Source organism: Bradysia coprophila, assembly GCF_014529535.1.
Source record: "Bradysia coprophila strain Holo2 chromosome X unlocalized genomic scaffold, BU_Bcop_v1 contig_35, whole genome shotgun sequence".
In the NCBI taxonomy this organism is placed as follows: Eukaryota; Metazoa; Arthropoda; class Insecta; order Diptera; family Sciaridae; genus Bradysia; species Bradysia coprophila.
In genome coordinates, this window is record NW_023503325.1 from 1,098,256 (window position 1) to 1,118,025 (window position 19,770).

Consider the following 19,770-nt stretch of genomic DNA (forward strand, 5'->3'; position numbering starts at 1 on the left):
GGACTCTACTGTGAGAAGACCAGACAGTCTATTTCTGTTGTGCATGCTCTACTTGCCTTCTCGTTTGATTGTAGAATTGTTGTTGTCTTGTTATGTTTTTGTGACAAGTGGAAGTGGAAGGTCATTAAAATAAGCTGACAAGGCTTGCGCGAGTGACATTTAGTTGCAAAATTTTTGTAGGATCAATTTCTTTAGTATTTTTCATACATCGCGATTCGTACACATCGCCGATATCGTCCATAGTTCCAAGTAATAATGGTTCTTTTTTTTTAAACTGTGAGAAACTGTCTTTAAAATGGACATATTTGAATATGAAACGACCCTGTGAAGTGAGATCAGTACAGTTTTGTTCTGGGGTTCGTAGAGGCAGGTTGTTTGCATTTTTACGAACTAAAATATCAGTGGTGAAATCAGGTGACAATTGGAAGGTAAGAAGAAATTTTCTGTTGTAAACTTTATGAAAGACGGTAAAATGGGGGTACTGATGAATGAACATCTTTCTAGACCTACACTTTGACCGTACTACAGCTGTGGTCAACCACTGTAATCGCTTTGTTGAAATTGCCAAGATAAAATGAATACCATCTGGAAATCAATAATTCAGCAAAAATCGGAAATTTAAGTCTGCACAATGGACAAATTGGGAATGTTATACTGTCGGAAAAGGATGAGTACGGCTTCATAATCAACCTTTCGTCATCGTATTCACCGGTACTCACTGGGTAGGATTTTATGTGGATAAAAATCGTAAAGTTCATTTTCGACAGTTTTGGATTTCCCCCATACATCTATGACATGACAGATTTTTTTATTAGAAATTGTTCAACTTTTGAATCAAACGAGGCAACTTGAATCAAAAGTTTGTGGTATGTATGCTGCGTGTTTTGTCCTACATATGTCAAACGGTGGTTCAATGAAATCATTTATCGACAAGTTTTTCTTTAAATTTACATCTTAATGACATTTTCATTAAAAAAAATTCAATTATTATATACAAAACTGCGTTGTCAGAAACCTTTTGGCACAAAAAAAAGCGGATCAAGAAAAAAAAAACTTAAGGAAAAAGATGATGAAGTTTTGGTCGTAAGCCAAAATATGCCTTTTTAAGGTTTAAGTAGTGAAAAAATTTGATTCAAGAATTTGATCGGTAAAAACTGTGTCAATAAAAATCGGATATTGATTTACTGGTAAAATTGTACTTTATTAAAATGAAAACAAAGAAATTAATTGAAGAGCTTAATTGTTACATAATCACTGACAAGTAAATTATTTAAAAAAATCATTGTCGTAGTTGTTGGTGTTGTTCCAGATAAAATCTTAGTACTGCTACAACTTCGTCGTATGTGTATGTACCATCTTCATCGGCTGAGTCGGTAGCTTGACTCTCGATAGATTCTGGTTCTCCTGAGTTATTGTCTCCTTTGTCTTCTTCTTCTGCATCATCATCATCTTGATCACTTTCAGTACCAACATTGTCGCTTTCTTGATCATTATCGCATTCTTCAACGTCTTCGTCACTATCGTTTTGGATATATTCTGAATGTTTTCTAGAAATATGCCTTTTTAAGTTGTAAGTGGTGGCAAGAGTGCTTGAGCAATGCGGACAGGTTACAGCCATTCTTTATCTTTACTCGTCACCGTTTGGAGTAGAACTGAGGTAGTATTATTCTGGAACTCCTTATTTATTACAATGATGCTTATGAAACCGAAGAATTGCTTGAAGCTCTTTATATGTATAACTTTGGGAGGTCTCTAAGAGTCCTATCGCGTAACATCCCGTTTCCAGTTGTAAAGTCTGTTTCGAACTGTTTTGTTTCATTTACTTTCAAAGTGTTTATTCGCTGGATATACAATCAAAGGTGGTCTGCCCAGACGTCTAACATTGCGGGATGCTCGAGGTCTAGGATCGATCCATACGTTTTCAGGAGTACCGTACAAATATTGTACTTCAGGTTTGGTTACGTTTACGTGTTTCTCGTAATGGTGAGAATATAAGTAGAAATGACTTATAAACACTTCACCGCATATTGGACACTTCATTTTTCTTCGTGGAGCGTTGTGGCATGTACAAAACCCAAAGTCCTATAATCTTTACAATTTTGTAAAGATTTTTATTTATATTAATATCCGTTCTCGCTACTGTGTCAACTGTACCATACCTTATCATTGACTGAATCATATCTAGCCGTAACATTTCATTTATAAACAAATCTCCGAGATACTTGGTTTTTGCAACCCTATTTAGTGTTACTCTGAGATTTCACTAGTTTAGGATAAAATATTTTAGCACAGACGAGTTCAGTTAAATGTTTCAACCCCAGGCCTATCACTCCGACGGCTGAATGCCAATTTTTGTTTCTTAGCCAATCAATGAGAAACGCTAAGATGGCCTTTTTGTCAGCATTGTGTACGTCATCACTAGTACAGGCAGCTTTGTAAGCTAAATCGTGTTCTTTCGCAATTAAGTCGTCACTATCAACCGGTGACCCATTATTCAATTCATTGCCTGGACCAAGATATCTGTGCCCCGGAAACAAGAATATGTTACCAAATGTCATTCTCATCAGTCTTTAGTAGTTGAAGCTTTCATTATCTTTAACACTTTTTGTGTTAGAAAATTATTTATCGAGACTTTTTTGTCAGAAAATTATTTTTTCAACATTTTTTTGACAGAAATTATTTTGTCAATATTTTTTTGTCAGAATTTTTTTTTTTCAACCATTTTTTTGTCAGATTTTCTTTTTTCAATATTTTTGTGTTTACTTTTCAACTCTTTTATGTCAAGTGAGAAGATTGCACCGCAATGAATAAACTACGTGTGTGTTGTACGCACACCGACGAATCACTCAGTAATGAGCTGCTAAATGATTGTAGCTCTTTATAAAATGAAACTTGTCCCCTTCCATCGTTGAAGAGGTCAAAGACCAACCCCGTCCCCCGACCAATAATATATACACGCTTCAGCCATGTGGACGGGGGACGGGGTTGGTCTTTGACCTCTTCAACGATGGAAGGGGACAAGTTTCATTTTATAAAGAGCTACAATCATTTAGCAGCTCATTACTGAGTGATTCGTCGGTGTGCGTACAACACACACGTAGTTTATTCATTGCGGTGCAATCTTCTCACTTGACATAAAAGAGTTGAAAAGTAAACACAAAAATATTGAAAAAAGAAAATCTGACAAAAAAATGGTTGAAAAAAAAAAATTCTGACAAAAAAATATTGACAAAATAATTTTCTGTCAAAAAAATGTTGAAAAAATAATTTTCTGACAAAAAAGTCTCGATAAATAATTTTCTAACACAAAAAGTGTTAAAGATAATGAAAGCTTCAACTACTAAAGACTGATGAGAATGACATTTGGTAACATATTCTTGTTTCCGGGGCACAGATATCTTGGTCCAGGCAATGAATTGAATAATGGGTCACCGGTTGATAGTGACGACTTAATTGCGAAAGAACACGATTTAGCTTACAAAGCTGCCTGTACTAGTGATGACGTACACAATGCTGACAAAAAGGCCATCTTAGCGTTTCTCATTGATTGGCTAAGAAACAAAAATTGGCATTCAGCCGTCGGAGTGATAGGCCTGGGGTTGAAACATTTAACTGAACTCGTCTGTGCTAAAATATTTTATCCTAAACTAGTGAAATCTCAGAGTAACACTAAATAGGGTTGCAAAAACCAAGTATCTCGGAGATTTGTTTATAAATGAAATGTTACGGCTAGATATGATTCAGTCAATGATAAGGTATGGTACAGTTGACACAGTAGCGAGAACGGATATTAATATAAATAAAAATCTTTACAAAATTGTGAAGATTATAGGACTTTGGGTTTTGTACATGCCACAACGCTCCACGAAGAAAAATGAAGTGTCCAATATGCGGTGAAGTGTTTATAAGTCATTTCTACTTATATTCTCACCATTACGAGAAACACGTAAACGTAACCAAACCTGAAGTACAATATTTGTACGGTACTCCTGAAAACGTATGGATCGATCCTAGACCTCGAGCATCCCGCAATGTTAGACGTCTGGGCAGACCACCTTTGATTGTATATCCAGCGAATAACACTTTGAAAGTAAATGAAACAAAACAGTTCGAAACAGACTTTACAACTGGAAACGGGATGTTACGCGATAGGACTCTTAGAGACCTCCAAAGTTATACATATAAAGAGCTTCAAGCAATTCTTCGGTTTCATAAGCATCATTGTAATAAATAAGGAGTTCCAGAATAATACTACCTCAGTTCTACTCCAAACGGTGACGAGTAAAGATAAAGAATGGCTGTAACCTGTCCGCATTGCTCAAGCACTCTTGCCACCACTTACAACTTAAAAAGGCATATTTCTAGAAAACATTCAGAATATATCCAAAACGATAGTGACGAAGACGTTGAAGAATGCGATAATGATCAAGAAAGCGACAATGTTGGTACTGAAAGTGATCAAGATGATGATGATGCAGAAGAAGAAGACAAAGGAGACAATAACTCAGGAGAACCAGAATCTATCGAGAGTCAAGCTACCGACTCAGCCGATGAAGATGGTACATACACATACGACGAAGTTGTAGCAGTACTAAGATTTTATCTGGAACAACACCAACAACTACGACAATGATTTTTTTAAATAATTTACTTGTCAGTGATTATGTAACAATTAAGCTCTTCAATTAATTTCTTTGTTTTCATTTTAATAAAGTACAATTTTACCAGTAAATCAATATCCGATTTTTTATTGACACAGTTTTACCGATCAAATTTCTTGAATCAAATTTTTTCACTACTTAAACCTTAAAAAGGCATATTTTGGCTTACGACCAAACTTCATCATCTTTTTCCTTAAGTTTTTTTTTTCTTGATCCGCTTTTTTTTGTGCCAAAAGGTTTCTGACAACGCAGTTTTGTATATAATAATTGAATTTTTTTTAATGAAAATGTCATTAAGATGTAAATTTAAAGAAAACTTGTCGATAAATGATTTCATTGAACCACCGTTTGACATATGTAGGACAAAACACGCAGCATACATACCACAAACTTTTGATTCAAGTTGCTCGTTTGATTCAAAAGTTGAACAATTTCTAATAAAAAAATCTGTCATGTCATAGATGTATGGGGGAAATCCAAAACTGTCGAAAAATGAACCTTTACGATTTTTATCCACATAAAATCCTACCCAGTGAGTACCGGGTGAATACGATGACGAAAGGTTGATTATGAAGCCGTACTCATCCTTTTCCGACAGTATAACATTCTCCAATTTGTCCATTGTGCAGACTTTAAATTTCCGATTTTTTGCTGAATTATTGATTTCCAAGATGGTATTCATTTTATCTTTGGCCAATTTCAACAAAGCGATTACAGTGGTTGACCACAGCTGTAGTACGGTCAAAGTGTAGGTCTAGAAAGATGTTCATTCATCAGTACCCCCATTTTACCGTTCTTCATAAAGTTTTACAACAGAAAATTTCTTCTTACCTTCCAAATTGTCACCTTGATTTCACCACTGATATTATTAGTTTCGTAAAAATGCAAACAACCTGCCTCTACGAACCCCAGAACAAAACTGTACTGATCTCACTTCACAGGGTCGTTTCATATTCAAATATGTCCATTTTAAAGACAGTTTCTCACAGTTTAAAAAAAAAGAACCATTATTTACTTGGAACTATGGACGATATCGGCGATGTGTACGAATCGCGATGTATGAAAAATACTAAAGAAATTGATCCTACAAAAATTTTGCAACTAAATGTCACTCCGCAAGCCTTGTCAGCTTATTTTTAATGACCTTCCACTTCCACTTGTCACAAAAACATAACAAGACAACAACAATTCTACAATCAAACGAGAAGGCAAGTAGAGCATGCCACAACAGAAATAGACTGTGCTGGTCCTTCTACATAGAGTCCGTTTTATGGCAAAATATTATCGAAATTGTGAGAAAGAACCATCGTTCCCATGGAAGTATTCATAAACTCAATTTTCCTTCACAGAACACAGAAATAGGCTGTGCTGTTCATACTGGACCGTCTCCTTTTTATACAGAAAATATCACAAAAAATCTAAGAAAGAACCAACATTCACAGACATTTTTTTTTCCTTCTAAGGCACATCTGAGAATATGTACCGAATTAAAAAAAACTGACATTCTCTCAAGAGTTATATTCAATACAAAAGACATTGAAGAAACACAGCTTATGCAAAACAGGATCTTCACTGATCGTCTGCATAGTAGTGCAGTTATATAGTATTTGCAATCAGAAAATTTGTCCTTACCTTCCAAATAGTCAGAATCGTACGCCTTGTTTTCACCACTTATTTTTTTTAGTTTGGTGAAAATGCAAACAGCCTGACTCTACGAACCCCAGAACAAAACTGTATCGATCTCACTACACAGGGTCGTTTTATATTCAAATATTTTTATTTTAAAGACAGTTTCTCACAGTTTGAGAAAAAGAACCATGGTTCTATGGACGATATCGGCGCTGCATACGAGTCACAATGATGTAGGAAAATACAATAGAAACTGATCCTATAAAATTTTTCCAACTAAATGTCACTTCTCCGCAAGCTTTGTCAGCTAATTTTTATTGGCTCTCCACTTGTCACAAAAAACATAGCAATACAACAACATTTATGAACTCAAACGAAAAGGCAAGTACAAATTGCCGCAACTGAAAAAGACTGTGCTGATCCTTCAACATAGAGGCCTTATTAAGACAAAATATAATTAAAACTGTGAGAAGGGACCATCGTTCCCATGGAACTATTCATAAACCAAATTTTCCTTCACAGAACACATCTAGAAGTAGGCCAAAGCACCTAGCAGGGTAATAGAAAAAAATAAAGTAGTACTTTAATCGAAGTATGCGAATACCTTTTTTTCATAATGTCATTGCAAAATTACCATTAAGGCTGTTAATGGTATTATTGGTATCAAAAATCTACTCTATTTGACATGTAAAATCCTCTATTACCCTGCTAGGTGCTTTGAATAGGAACTTCATACACTCGGTGCGGTACCTTTTTATACAGAAAATATCACAAAGACTATGAGAAAGAACAAACACTCACATGAACCTATTCTACAGGCAACTTTTCCTTCTAAGACACATCTGAGAATATGAACCGACTTTTAAAGAAAAAACCAACATTCTCTCATGAGGCATATTCAATACTCCTTGTCCGGGTATATATTGGCCAGTAGAAGGTGCACAATCGCAAAGATTACTCAACCACGCACCACTCGAATCTACAGCTGCATTCGTACTTACAACATTACCAGATTGGCCACTACCGTATTGTATACCAGAACCAGTCACCTCTCTCAGTGGGTGCATCGACCTCTTCACAAATAGGATGATCGTTCCGTGCATCCATTTTTTACAAAGTCAGCTGTTTCAACACAAATTAGGTTAAATAGTTTTCTGATGCGATTTTTTCTTTTCTTGTTAGAATCGTTTTGTGAGATTTTTTTCCACCCTAATTAGTTTTACTAATCCGATATTTTCTCTCAACGAATTAGATTTTATATTTTCATAAACCTTTTTCAGCTACCAGAAACTCTCAGCACCAGGTGTCACTCAAATATAGACAAAAACAATTTGATGACAGCAAGACAACACCGCAAAATATTCAAAAAATAATAATAACAACAAAAAAACCAAAACACAAGTACAACCTATCGTACCTCTATCCAGAAATAGACTGTGCTGTTCGTTCTGCACCGAGTCCTTTTTATACAGAAAATATCACCAAAAATGTGAGAAAAAATCAACGTTCACACGGATCTATTCCACAGACAATTTTTCCTTCTAGGAACACATCTGAGAATATACACCGACTTAAAAAGAAAAAAAACGATATTCTCACAAACTATTCAACACAAAGGACTTAACAGAAACACCGTTTATACACGGAGTATATGTGCGTATAGTTCAGCGCATAGTCTTTGCAAAGGATATACACCGCCTATAGTAAAAGGTACTGTGACTATACCGCCTAGAATAAGTGAAAATAACACAAAAGGATATGCGCCGCGTATATAAAGTGGTATCACTGATATATAAATGAAATACACCGCATATATAAAGTGGTGATATAAAGGAAATTTACCACTTATATAATGCGGTGATATAAAGAAAAGTTGGCGCTTATATAAAGTAATTAATGTGTGATAAAAAGCGGCAATCTCTTTATATAATGTGGTGATATAAAGTGAAATTTACCGCTTAAATAAGGCGGCGATATAAAGAAAATTTGATGCTTATATAAAGTAATTAATGTACAATAAAAAGCGGTAATCTCTTTAATATAAAGCGGTGATAAAAGGGAATTTACCGCTTATATAAAGCAATAAATTAATAAATGGGCAATAAAAGGCGGCAACCCTTTAATTAAAAGTTTGACAGCTAGGCCACTAATCCCCGTATTACTCTTCTAGTGTATCTATGGACGTCCAGGACATCCAACTTTTGTGCCAAAGATTTCTTGTCCTGTCGTTCATCATAACACAAATCCTACATTTTACGACGAGATCAAACTGCGGCTTCCACTAAACATTACCACCCAACATCACATTTTGTTCTCATTTGTACATGTTTCGTGTGATATGTCCAAGAAACGCGATACGGGTGCGTCATTCGAAAATCCAGTCGGCTACAGTTGGTTGCCGTTGTTGGCGAAAGGAAAAATTAACATTGACGAGCAATGTATACCTGTTGCTGCCACGTTGCCACCTGGATATCTAGCCATTCAACCGTTGGGGTTGGGAAAAGGGGTGAGTTCAATTTCCGCGTCACATATCTGTTCCGTCATTCATTTCATTTCGACAAAGATATTCAGAACAAACTCACTTAACCATCAACCTAACTAACTAACTCGTAATTTTTCATAAATTCCTTTCGGACGCTACACACTTAAATTTCTTAGCAGAACGCTGGACCGGACATTCAATGGATCGATAATCAAAAACCGCTGTTTTCCGTTACATTTAAACTGAATTCAACTGTTCTGACAACCGATCAGCATCTGCACAATTTGTTCTCGCACACAGAACGGATACTACAGCAGCCAAAGACATCTGCCATTCCTGCCGAAACGGAAACATGCAAAATTCTTAAAGCAGCACATGCGATTCATTTGTCAGCCGTCATAACATTTTTGCCAACCATCTTGAATCAACTCTTTACGTTGCTTGTTAACACGACAAGTGACGAGATTGGACTGAATGTTATTCGTTTGATCATCAATTTGATTCACACGATATCCGAGGAGGCATACCGCAAGGAGCTACTATCATCTTATGTAAAGTATGTCTTTCAAACGACATCTTTTGAGCAGAAGAATCAAGGCAGTCCCAATTCGATGAACACCGTGCATGGTGAACTATGCAAACACTTGCCTACTCTACTTCATCCAAACAACACCGACTTCTTGATCATCAACAAATTTATGAAATACTCGAGCACCTTCTTTGACATTATCATCAAAAGCATGGCCCAGCATTTAATTGGAACGGGTCGGATACGGATGCATCGAAACGAACGATTTCCGAAGGATTATTCCGCAAAAATTGAATCTCTGTTCCTCGTTCTCGTTCCATATTTGTTCTCCCGACACAAAGATTTGCCGCTGGAAACAGAACTGCTGAACAAAAGTCTATCGATATTCATCAAAAGGTGTCTGACCTTCATGGACAGAGGATTCGTTTTTAAACTGATGAGACTGTACATGAATCAGTTCTCAACTGGCGACCCTCGCACATTGTACGAGTACAAATTTTCATTTTTGCAAGAAATCTGTGCACATGAACACTATGTCCCGCTGAATTTGCCATTTTTATTGAGCCCACGGCGACCACCAGATGTTTTGCAACACTTCACACTGTCCGAAGAGTTTTGTCAGCAGCATTTCTTGACTGCCTTACTAATGCAAGAGGTTAAAAGTTCCTTGAATGAAGTCAGTCATATTCGACGTCTAGCGCTGCAAACGTTGAAAGAACTTATAGCCAAACATGATCTCGATGATCGCTATCAAAATAAGGGACAATTAGCTCGAATCGCAATGCTATACATTCCCTGGCTGGGAATAGTACTCGAAAATCTGAATCGAATCTCCGATGGTCGAGAAAACAAACGCACCGACTCTACATCAATCATGTCAAATCGAATATCTAGCAGCAGTAGCTACGTTTTTGCTCGAGATTCAACACCTGCCATAAGTCACCACAATTCAATTGTGTCGAATTCCAGTACGCCAAAGATTCGCAACCGTTTAACGTTGAACTTTGATCACCCCAGTCCCGTGCGCGCATCGTTACACTTAAAAGACAATGGTTATTTGGCTGTTATTGCCGGTCAAAAGTTAACCAACGGCCATTCGCACACATCCTTGGACTCGGAAAGTTCAAATCAATCGCAGGATACGACCATCATTCGGCGGAATCCTGACTATGATTCCAGTATACGTCCATCCCACAATCGTTCAATCAGTGTCACTCAACCGTCTGTCATACCAAGACTGGACAAATTCTCGCCGAGTGAAACGAAAGACATGCTGATTTGTTTCCTGTTTGTTATCAAGCATTTATCACCCGATCAAATGGCGATGTGGTGGCAGAACTGTACCGAAAGTGAAACGGTGTCCTTTTTCACCGTACTCGAGATGTGTCTTATCTATTTCCGATATGTTGGTAAGAAGAACATAGCCGTAAATGAAAAAAGTAATGACATCAAAACTCGAGCCACTAAAGCGAGTACATTACCTGCCCGAATGGTGCCACCGACGTCCGAGTCTGTAAATAATTTACACGACACTGGCACATTGACCCACGCTCAAAATCGACAATGTCTTCTGGAAGAAGCTTCAAGATCCTTTCAAGCGTTAAAAGAATCGAATTTCGCAACTGAAATGGGACTGACGATTTTGGATTGCATTGGTCTGTACACACTTCAGTTTCGCGACAAAATGCTCGATGGGATAGTGTTACCAAAACTCCTGCGAGTTTATTTAAAATTCCTTCAATTGGGACAATCGGAAACGTTGTCCAAACACGTTTTTGCATCGCTTCGCGCATTCATCAATAACTTCTCGCCGGCACTATTTAAAGGGAATGCAATTCTTTGTGGCCAGTTGGTATTCGAACTGTTGAAATGCTGTGATAGTCGGCTGGCGAGTCTTCGTCAGGAATCCTGTGCCGTTCTGTATCTTCTAATGCGAAGTAACTTCGAGTTCAGTGGACGAAAGGGTTTGACCAGAGTACATTTGCAAGTTATAATTTCGGTTTCACAGATGCTTGGCAACGTAATTGGCTTAAATAATGCCCGATTTCAGGAATCCCTATCTCTCATAAACAGGTAACGACGCGACATTTTTCTTGCTTCAAATTGACTCTGCTAATAATTTTCATTCTGACTCAGCTACGCAACAAGTGACAAAGCAATGAGAGGAACTGGTTTCCCGTTGGAAGTTAAAGATCTGACGAAACGCGTACGAACGGTTCTAATGGCTACCGCTCAGATGCAAGCTCACCATATGGACCAAGTAAAATTATTGGAGCTGCAATACTCACTGGCTAATTCATATGCCTCCACACCTGAACTACGTCACACCTGGCTAGTCACAATGGGTCGGAATCACGAACAGAATGGGAATATTTCGGAAGCAGCATGCTGTAATTTGCACATCGCCGCATTAATGGCAGAATATTTGAAATTACGCGGCGGTGGTTTCATAAAATGGGGTGCTGAGTCATTTGACCGGATTTCCAGTAATATTTCGCGAGACGAGAAAGGTTTAAAATTGGACAGTGGAGCACAGGATTCGAATCAGTACACCGAGCAAATGTTGCTCGATCAGTTGAAGGAATGTGCAGAGTATTTGGACCGTGCCGAACGATTGGAATGTTTAGGTGAACTGTATCGGTTGATCATTCCGATACTCGAGAATCGGCGTGACTACCTCGGCTTGGCACAATGCTATTCGCATTTGGAACAGGCCTACAACAAAGTGACCGAATTCAATAGATCGGGTAAACGGTTGCTTGGTCGATTCTATAGAGTCGTATTTTATGGGCAGGTTTGTTGATGCGAAACTAAATTTTGATGGGAGACCTTATCGAACTTTGTTCTCAATATTTCAGCTTTACTTCGAAGGCGACAGTGGCGTTGAGTATGTGTATAAAGAACCGAAAATTACGTCGTTAAGCGAAATTTCTGAGCGATTGCATAAACAATACCGCGACAAGTTTGGTGCGGAAAATGTGAAAATGATTATGGACTCGTCACCGGTAAGTTGTCTTGCAAGATCTCGTTTTTAAAGATCGAACACTAACACGACTCGTTCTCAGGTAAATCCGTCCTCGTTAGATCCATCGAAAGCTTATTTGCAAGTAACCCATGTCATACCATATTTCTGCAAGGACGAATTGGAGTCTCGTCAGAATGAGTTCGAGGTAAAATGTCAACAAAGTCAGTTTTGTGTAGGATATTCACTCTAATCAAATAATTGTCCTTAACTAACCAGCAAAACCATGATGTTGATACGTTCATGTTCGAAACACCATTCACTAAAAACGGTACAGCCCGTGGATCGGTTGAGGAACAATGGAAACGACGAACAATACTACGAAGTAACATCCGAATGACTTGACCAAAACTTTTCGTTTTCTGACCAAATCCATTTCACAATTTCAGCTCTGTACTCGTTTCCCTATGTTCTCCAACGTATTGCGATCAAAGACAAGCAGTTCATTGAACTGACACCGATTGAAGTAGCTGTTGATGAAATGCAAAATCGTGTGTCCGAGCTGGAAGAGGTGGTCCTTCCACCGATTGATGTGAAAAAGTTGCAGCTAAGATTGCAAGGAAGTGTTGCGGTTCAGGTCAATGCTGGACCGTTAGCATACGCAACAGCATTTCTGGAACCACAGCGATCGATGCAGTATCCCAGTGATAAAGTGGAAGATTTGAAGGAAGTCTTCAGGTATGTGTACACATGGCACACTTTGCGTGCTAGAGAGCAAATATGGCAAATTAATTTCATTTCCATCCACTCTCGTTTTACAGAGAATTTGTGAGCATCTGTAACACAGCTCTGCAAGTAAATGGTCGAATGATCTCGTCCGATCAACGTGAATATCATTCAGCCTTACAGGACAACTACAATAAACTGTGCAGTGCATTGACCGATTTACTGAACGAATCTTTTCTACCGGTCGATGAGTCCGGTATCAACGCACACCGCAACAGCATTGCATTGTTCAGTGCCATCAGCGGTGCTCCGAGTAACTCGAGTACAGCATAAGGCTTAGGATTAAAAAAGTTTACATTATGATAATGTGTATGGGTCATGGACTGAGATTTTTTGTTTTGTTATTATAACGATCGTTATACGGTGACCGATAGATAGCATAGTTAAACTATGGACATATTGTAGCTTATTATGATGTAGGTAAACGTTAATTGATTGACTAATTGAAAGAAAATTTGCGCATTTATAATAATCAACAGACCTCATTTACACGAAATAGATGTTTACATAAAAAGCTTGTGTGTCTACATAATACAATAATGTAGAATGTCCATGTGGGAATGATTGACAGTGGCAATTTGTGGTACAGAGCTTCAGACGTTCGATAAGTAAATAATTAAGAGTCAATTCGCCAATTTTTCGACCACTTGGAAAACAAGCTATCCCCGATATTATTGAGTTATAGCTCATTCGATTCGTCGTTCAATTCTAGCGAAGGGGTGTCTGTCATTTTTTTTTTTCTTCAAAAAAATCCATTTTGAGTGTAATGTGCCTAAATGTCATGTAATGTCAGAGGGTGGTCAAAACATTTTTTTAGCATTATAAAAGTTGACCTTTACGGCTGGTATAAAAGTGTAAATTTGAACCAAATTCTTGTCCAAAATAGTTTTTTTTTATTAGTAACATGTCTGGGGGACAATTCTAGCCCTGATGTTGTAGAGGTTCCGTACTATTTGAAAGTTCACCATACTTTGACTGATGGCTGGCCATGGGTGGTGAGTGCGGACGTCAGAGTGGGCTCAAACTGTCGGCCGTGGATAGGCCAACAAACCCACAAAGTTTCAACTTTTTGTGTTGCTCCTTCCTCAAGTTAATGCTAAAAAAATGTTTTGACCACCCTCTGACATCACATGACATTTAGACACATTACACTCAAAATGGATTTTTTTGAAAAAAAAAAAAAAAATGGCAGACACCCCTTTGCTAGAATTGAACGACGAATCGAATGAGCTATAACTCTATAGTATCGGGGATAGCTTGTTTCAAAAATTGAAAATTCGGCTGACGAATTGGCGAATTGACTCTTAAACTGAAAACAGGTGCTTCATCATCATCCTTCGGTTGAATGACCTGGAAGTTACCGTTTTAGTAGCGGCATCCCATTCCACAATTCGTAACTTGAAAAGTTCTTCCTGATTAACGTGAGAATCATTTCAATTCTATTGCTCCTAAAATTTTCACAATAAATTCGGAGAAGACTCAAAATACAATTTTCGAAAATTAGAAGGATTTGTAAAGCATCGGCACCCTGAAGCCTCACTACGATTACTTGTTGTATGGAAATGCAAGATTTCCACAGGTTCAATATTCCTACAAGGTTCCTCTATTGGGGTTGGGTGTGTATGCCATTGTGAATTCGAGGAAAAATGTAAAAATTCTAAAGCGTCCATTAGAAAGAGCTTTGGACTTCGTTCACATTTACATTTTTTGATTGCAAATGTTTATTTTTGCATTTAAATGAAAGTGAAATGATTCATCGCCTGAGGCAATTCATCCAGATGATTTGTGTATTTGGGCAATCGAAACTATGGCATTCACTTCAACTACATCACCACAATATGCGATTACGTCTTATCACAACCGCACATTTACTGTTTGTCAATCAGCTCGAAACTAGAATTATGCAAAATTTATACAAACAAAAAAATAATCGAAAATTTTTAGACAATTTTTACCAGCTGAATTATGTGAAATTAGCTAGAAATATAGTTGTTTCGATCGTACTGCAAATGATATTATGGTATTTTGTACCCAAAAACTAGGAGATGAATAAAGAAAATCAGTAAAAATCACAAAAGAAATGTGTCTTTTAAGTGTGGATGGAGACCGTAGCGGTGCCAAAATTCAAGTGAGATCGGGTGCAACGAGAATCTGTCTTTCTTTATTTCTAATTACATTAAAACGTGAGAAAAAACTATACCAAAAAATACAATCCGTAAAAGGAAAAGTTAGGTTGCGTAGCTTCAATACGCAATTTTAACCATTCAAAGAAGCTACGAAACTTTATCGAAACTTTATACATTTTGGCACTAAACGATGACACCAGCTTTGTTCAAATACAGATAGAAAGGGCAGCGCCGGGTTTTTTACGTTACGATTTAGCGACGGACTAAATGCCACAGTAGAACTCACCCACAGCGCGAGGCTATTAGACTAAAAACTTTGAAAAGATCTTTGAAGACTCGAAAAATCAAATTAACACAGCTGAAATGCCTACAAATTTAAGGTACTAAAAGGGTGGCGTAATGCCTACAAATCCAAGAAGCTGAAATGCCTATAAATTTAAGCAACTTTAAGCTGAAATGCCTACGAATAAACTCTTAAGAAATCAGTCAAAACATTTACAAACGAAAAGCGAAAATGAAACACGAATTTTCAAGCAAAATATCTACAAATGCGATGGCAAAGCGTCTACAAATTCAAAGGTGAAATGCTTACAAATTCAAAGGCAAAAGTCTACAAATTCAAAGGTGAAATGCTTACAAATTGAAAGGCAAAAGTCTACAAATTCACAGAACCAACAGAGCAAGAAAGCTCTTCCCTTACCCTCACGGATCACGTGAAGTGAAAACAATGAAGCAAAGACGCTGTTTCGACCTCGGGATTAAGTGGCGGTCTGAGACTAGCGTGATCTAACCATCATCAGTTGTTTCCACTGATCCCTTCCCAAGACAGCCGTGAGTTTGCAACGTTGAACGAGTTGCTGACAAACTCACTAAAAATTGTCATCTACTGATGGAAAGTTCGGAAATACGTGGGAAAACTGCTCAGAAAATCAACCTAAAAAACGCAGCGAAAACAAACATTCAAGTAAAAATCACAAATTCAGACAAAATCAACGCAACGATTTGATCTACACGGGATCTTCGATCAACAGTATAAGGGCTAGTTGAATTCCAGACGTCATATTCATATGTACGATCAATTCTCAATTGGGTGGTTGATGGCGATGAAATTACTGAGCTGCATTTCTTTTGGTTCAAAATTGGATTGATCGGAGGTGCATTAAGAAAATGAATTGTCATGTTTTCAGTAGCAACGCAGTTCCGTCGTTTTTGGTGGTCGATCAGTGCTCATCCTGGCGTTTCCAAACTTTTTTTTTATAATTGTTATTCAGCTGTGGTGTCATTTATGAAAACTCGTTTGAGCATTTGCTGTGAAAGTGGAGATTTAATAAAGCGGTACAAGTCTTCGGTATGCGGTTCCTGTGTATGGCTGTGAAACAAGTGACGAAGGATGAATTGAGATGACTGACCTATGGCATGTGTATACGTGAGCTTAATTTGTTGTTTTGATTTTGTCTGAATTTGTGATTTTTACTTGAATGTTTGTTTTCGCTGCGTTTTTTGGGTTGATTTTCTGAGCAGTTTTCCCACGTATTTCCGAACTTTCCATCAGTAGATGGCAATTTTTAGTGAGTTTGTCAGCAACTCGTTCAACGTTGCAAACTCACGGCTGTCTTGGGAAGGGATCAGTGGAAACAACTGATGATGGTTAGATCACGCTAGTCTCAGACCGCCACTTAATCCCGAGGTCGAAACAGCGTCTTTGCTTCATTGTTTTCACTTCACGTGATCCGTGAGGGTAAGGGAAGAGCTTTCTTGCTCTGTTGGTTCTGTGAATTTGTAGACTTTTGCCTTTGAATTTGTAAGCATTTCACCTTTGAATTTGTAGACTTTTGCCTTTGAATTTGTAAGCATTTCACCTTTGAATTTGTAGACGCTTTGCCATCGCATTTGTAGACATTTTGCTTGAAAATTCGTGTTTCATTTTCGCTTTTTGTTTGTAAATGTTTTGACTGATTTCTTAAGAGTTTATTCGTAGGCATTTCAGCTTAAAGTTGCTTAAATTTATAGGCATTTCAGCTTCTTGGATTTGTAGGCATTACGCCACCCTTTTAGTACCTTAAATTTGTAGGCATTTCAGCTGTGTTAATTTGATTTTTCGAGTCTTCAAAGATCTTTTCAAAGTTTTTAGTCTAAAAGCCTCGCGCTGTGGGTGAGTTCTACTGTTGCATTTAGTCCGTTGCTAAATCGTAACGTAAAAAAACCCGGCGCTGCCCTTTCTATCGGTTTTTCAAACGAAAGTTGGTAAAAATGAATTCGAATGGTCCAGATGACGGTGCGAAATCAGTTGTTGCAAGAAGTGAGTGTCCTTTAGATAAGTTGAAGAGTTTTTTCCTTGTGTTTCTGCCCTCGTTGTTTTCGACTCTGTGTTAGCAAATAGTTTTTCAAAGTTACGTAGAGGCAAGACACGCCTCGGTTAAAAGTGTCACCTTCGTTGATTCCTACGTGCTAGATACCTAGCAAATTGTTTCAGAATGTTACATATCACTTCGTTCAAGAGGTAATATTCGCTGTCTTGTGAACGAATATGGTGGCAACAACTGACGATGGGTTGGCCTATACTGCCCTGTGACCACCACCATATTCGGAGGTCGAAACAGCTTCTCATCTTCGTTGGCTCGTTCCATCAAAGCGACGTCGCAAGACGTGATTATTGGTTCTCAGTCTCTTCCCTTTTCGTTCTTACTTTGTAGAAGACTTCTTGTACGTTTTGTGATATTGGTGGTTTGGTTCGTTGCAAAATTGTGAAAATATATTTTTATAATGGGTCCAGAGTATAGATTGTTCCTAAATTCACGCCGTAAGTGCGGTCGAAATTCAAAATGGAAAGTGCGGAGGTCTTTCTAACGTAGCGTCATTTTCATACAATGAAGCGTTGAAATATATTTTTCGGTTCACTTTTTCATCAAATCGTTCACTTTTTCATCGAATCGTTCACTTAAAATTCAAATTTTAGTCACACTTGCGGCGTCAATAGGGATCAGTTAGATTTAATAAAATTTGTGATCAAATCAACCCATACTTCAAGCAAAATTGCTTCGAGTGACAGCTGCCAAATAGAGTACACGTACGGAATTTTGAAAATCAACACATTTTCTGTTTTGTGATTTACTGGTGAATTTTGCATGTTTTTCATATGGAGAAATCAATAACTTAAGTAAAACACAGACTCAGCGAATCTTTTTTCAAATGTAGCACTGAAACTAGTTTAAACCGTGACCAGTTTAATTCCTGACTTATTATACTATTCATTGGAATCAAGCAATTCAACTCAAAGGCTGCGGCATGGTGTTAACAATATTAACAATGGAATCGGTAGTTTACCGTCTTATCTAGCAACCTTTCGAAAATTTGTAGTAAATAACCTTATCGCACCAGGCTGACGCCTTCCGATATGATATGATATCAATATTATGGAACAACAACTCATGAGAGGCTAAGCCTGAACTAAGGGCTAATGGATGTTAACGATTTCATAGTGCATTTTGAGCCTACAGAGGTCTTGAAAAAAAAAGTTGGTGCCAAAATGCAGATTTTTTCCTTCTTTCTGGGGGCTCTATACCTGGAACAGCATGTGGAACGGTACAACTGCAGTCATTTTTTTATCGTCTACTATTCTTTTACCTTATTATGTCGTTACAACAGATCCAGCGTTCGTAAAATATAAGGAGAAAAATTATTTCATTTTTCTCGGATGATTTTAGTCAAAGCGTATGATCTTAGGCAACGCACTTCAAGCAAAAGTGGTATTCTAAATAGGGTACTGACACTTGACAGTGCTCCTGCTCCATACAAAATTTTACACTGTAAAAAGAGTGGGGATAAAATATCATACAAAATAGTACCCTATTTGGCAGCTGTCATTAATAGCACTTTTGCTTGAAGTGCGTTGTCTTAGGACTTCTGAACAGTTATTTGTTTTTCAATTGGACCAATATTTTCTACGTGATAGGAGTTTGGAAAACCGTTTGTTCCCACTTGATCATATCAGCTGAATCGAAATAGTGCACAAACTTGAAAGACGGCCACTGTAATTTATGCAGAATTTAATTCATTCATCAAAAGTGTATTTGTTTATTCGCATATTCGTATGGTTGGTATCATTGGAAAGCCGAGACATGTAACTGGAGAAAATTGTGTTAGAACAGTGCATGTTTTTGGTTTTTGATCACCTTCGACCAGCCACACAAGCTTCGAAGAATTTTTTTGAAAGTGGTTTTGACTCCTAAGATCGAGTACCTTTCTGGGCACAAATAAAAAATTCTACCGATTTCGGTCGGCCGTTTTTCAAAATGTGAACGTTTTTCATCGCTGATAAATTTACCTCAACATACTCAGCAATATTCATGCAACTCTCTGTGTTTTTCTTAGTCCTAAACTTTTCCCTTTGTACTCGGCCTTACTTACTGCTGACACCGCGCACTTGGCGAGTGAAACAACTGGCACAATATGCATAGAATGTATGCTTGTGTGTAACTATTTTGAGGTGAGTGTAACTCGACGATAAACTGCAAAAAAAACCTCGACTGTCAAATAAACGCTGACGGAAACACACCTGCTGAAATGATCGTTATTTATTGTCTGTGATATTTGGA

The 19,770-nt window shown here is 37.6% G+C and overlaps 2 protein-coding genes across 3 annotated transcripts in view; both read left to right on the forward strand.

Annotated features, from left to right (window-relative positions):
• The window catches only part of LOC119069445 (dedicator of cytokinesis protein 9-like), a 56,517-nt gene extending 55,791 nt beyond the window's left edge, over positions 1-726 (forward strand). The window contains exon 9 of the mRNA XM_037173499.1: positions 667-726. Coding sequence (XP_037029394.1) covers positions 667-726 — 60 coding nt within the window. The remainder of the gene's footprint in view (positions 1-666) is intronic.
• Positions 727-8,376: 7,650 nt separating this feature from the next.
• LOC119069460 (dedicator of cytokinesis protein 9-like) lies at positions 8,377-13,560 on the forward strand. 2 transcript variants are annotated; one of them, XM_037173511.1, is made up of 8 exons: positions 8,377-8,796; positions 8,949-11,374; positions 11,438-12,095; positions 12,160-12,306; positions 12,367-12,471; positions 12,543-12,648; positions 12,713-13,001; positions 13,085-13,560. In XM_037173511.1, the coding sequence occupies exons 1-8, from the start codon at positions 8,629-8,631 to the stop codon at positions 13,320-13,322; spliced, it is 4,137 nt and encodes a 1,378-aa protein (XP_037029406.1). In that variant the 5' UTR covers positions 8,377-8,628; the 3' UTR covers positions 13,323-13,560. The 2 variants fall into 2 exon arrangements, with proteins under 2 accessions (XP_037029406.1, XP_037029407.1); XM_037173512.1 differs by having other exon boundaries at positions 8,379-8,796; positions 8,952-11,374.
• Positions 13,561-19,770: the final 6,210 nt, after the last annotated feature.

Coding starts and splice junctions, on each gene's coding strand:
- LOC119069460 (XM_037173511.1), top strand. CDS start 8,629: ATGTCCAAGAAACGCGATACGGGTGCGTCATTCGAAAATCCAGTCGGC. Junction 8,797..8,948: donor CGTTGGGGTTGGGAAAAGGG/GTGAGTTCAATT, acceptor TAAATTTCTTAG/CAGAACGCTGGACCGGACAT. Junction 12,649..12,712: donor ACGACGAACAATACTACGAA/GTAACATCCGAA, acceptor TCACAATTTCAG/CTCTGTACTCGTTTCCCTAT.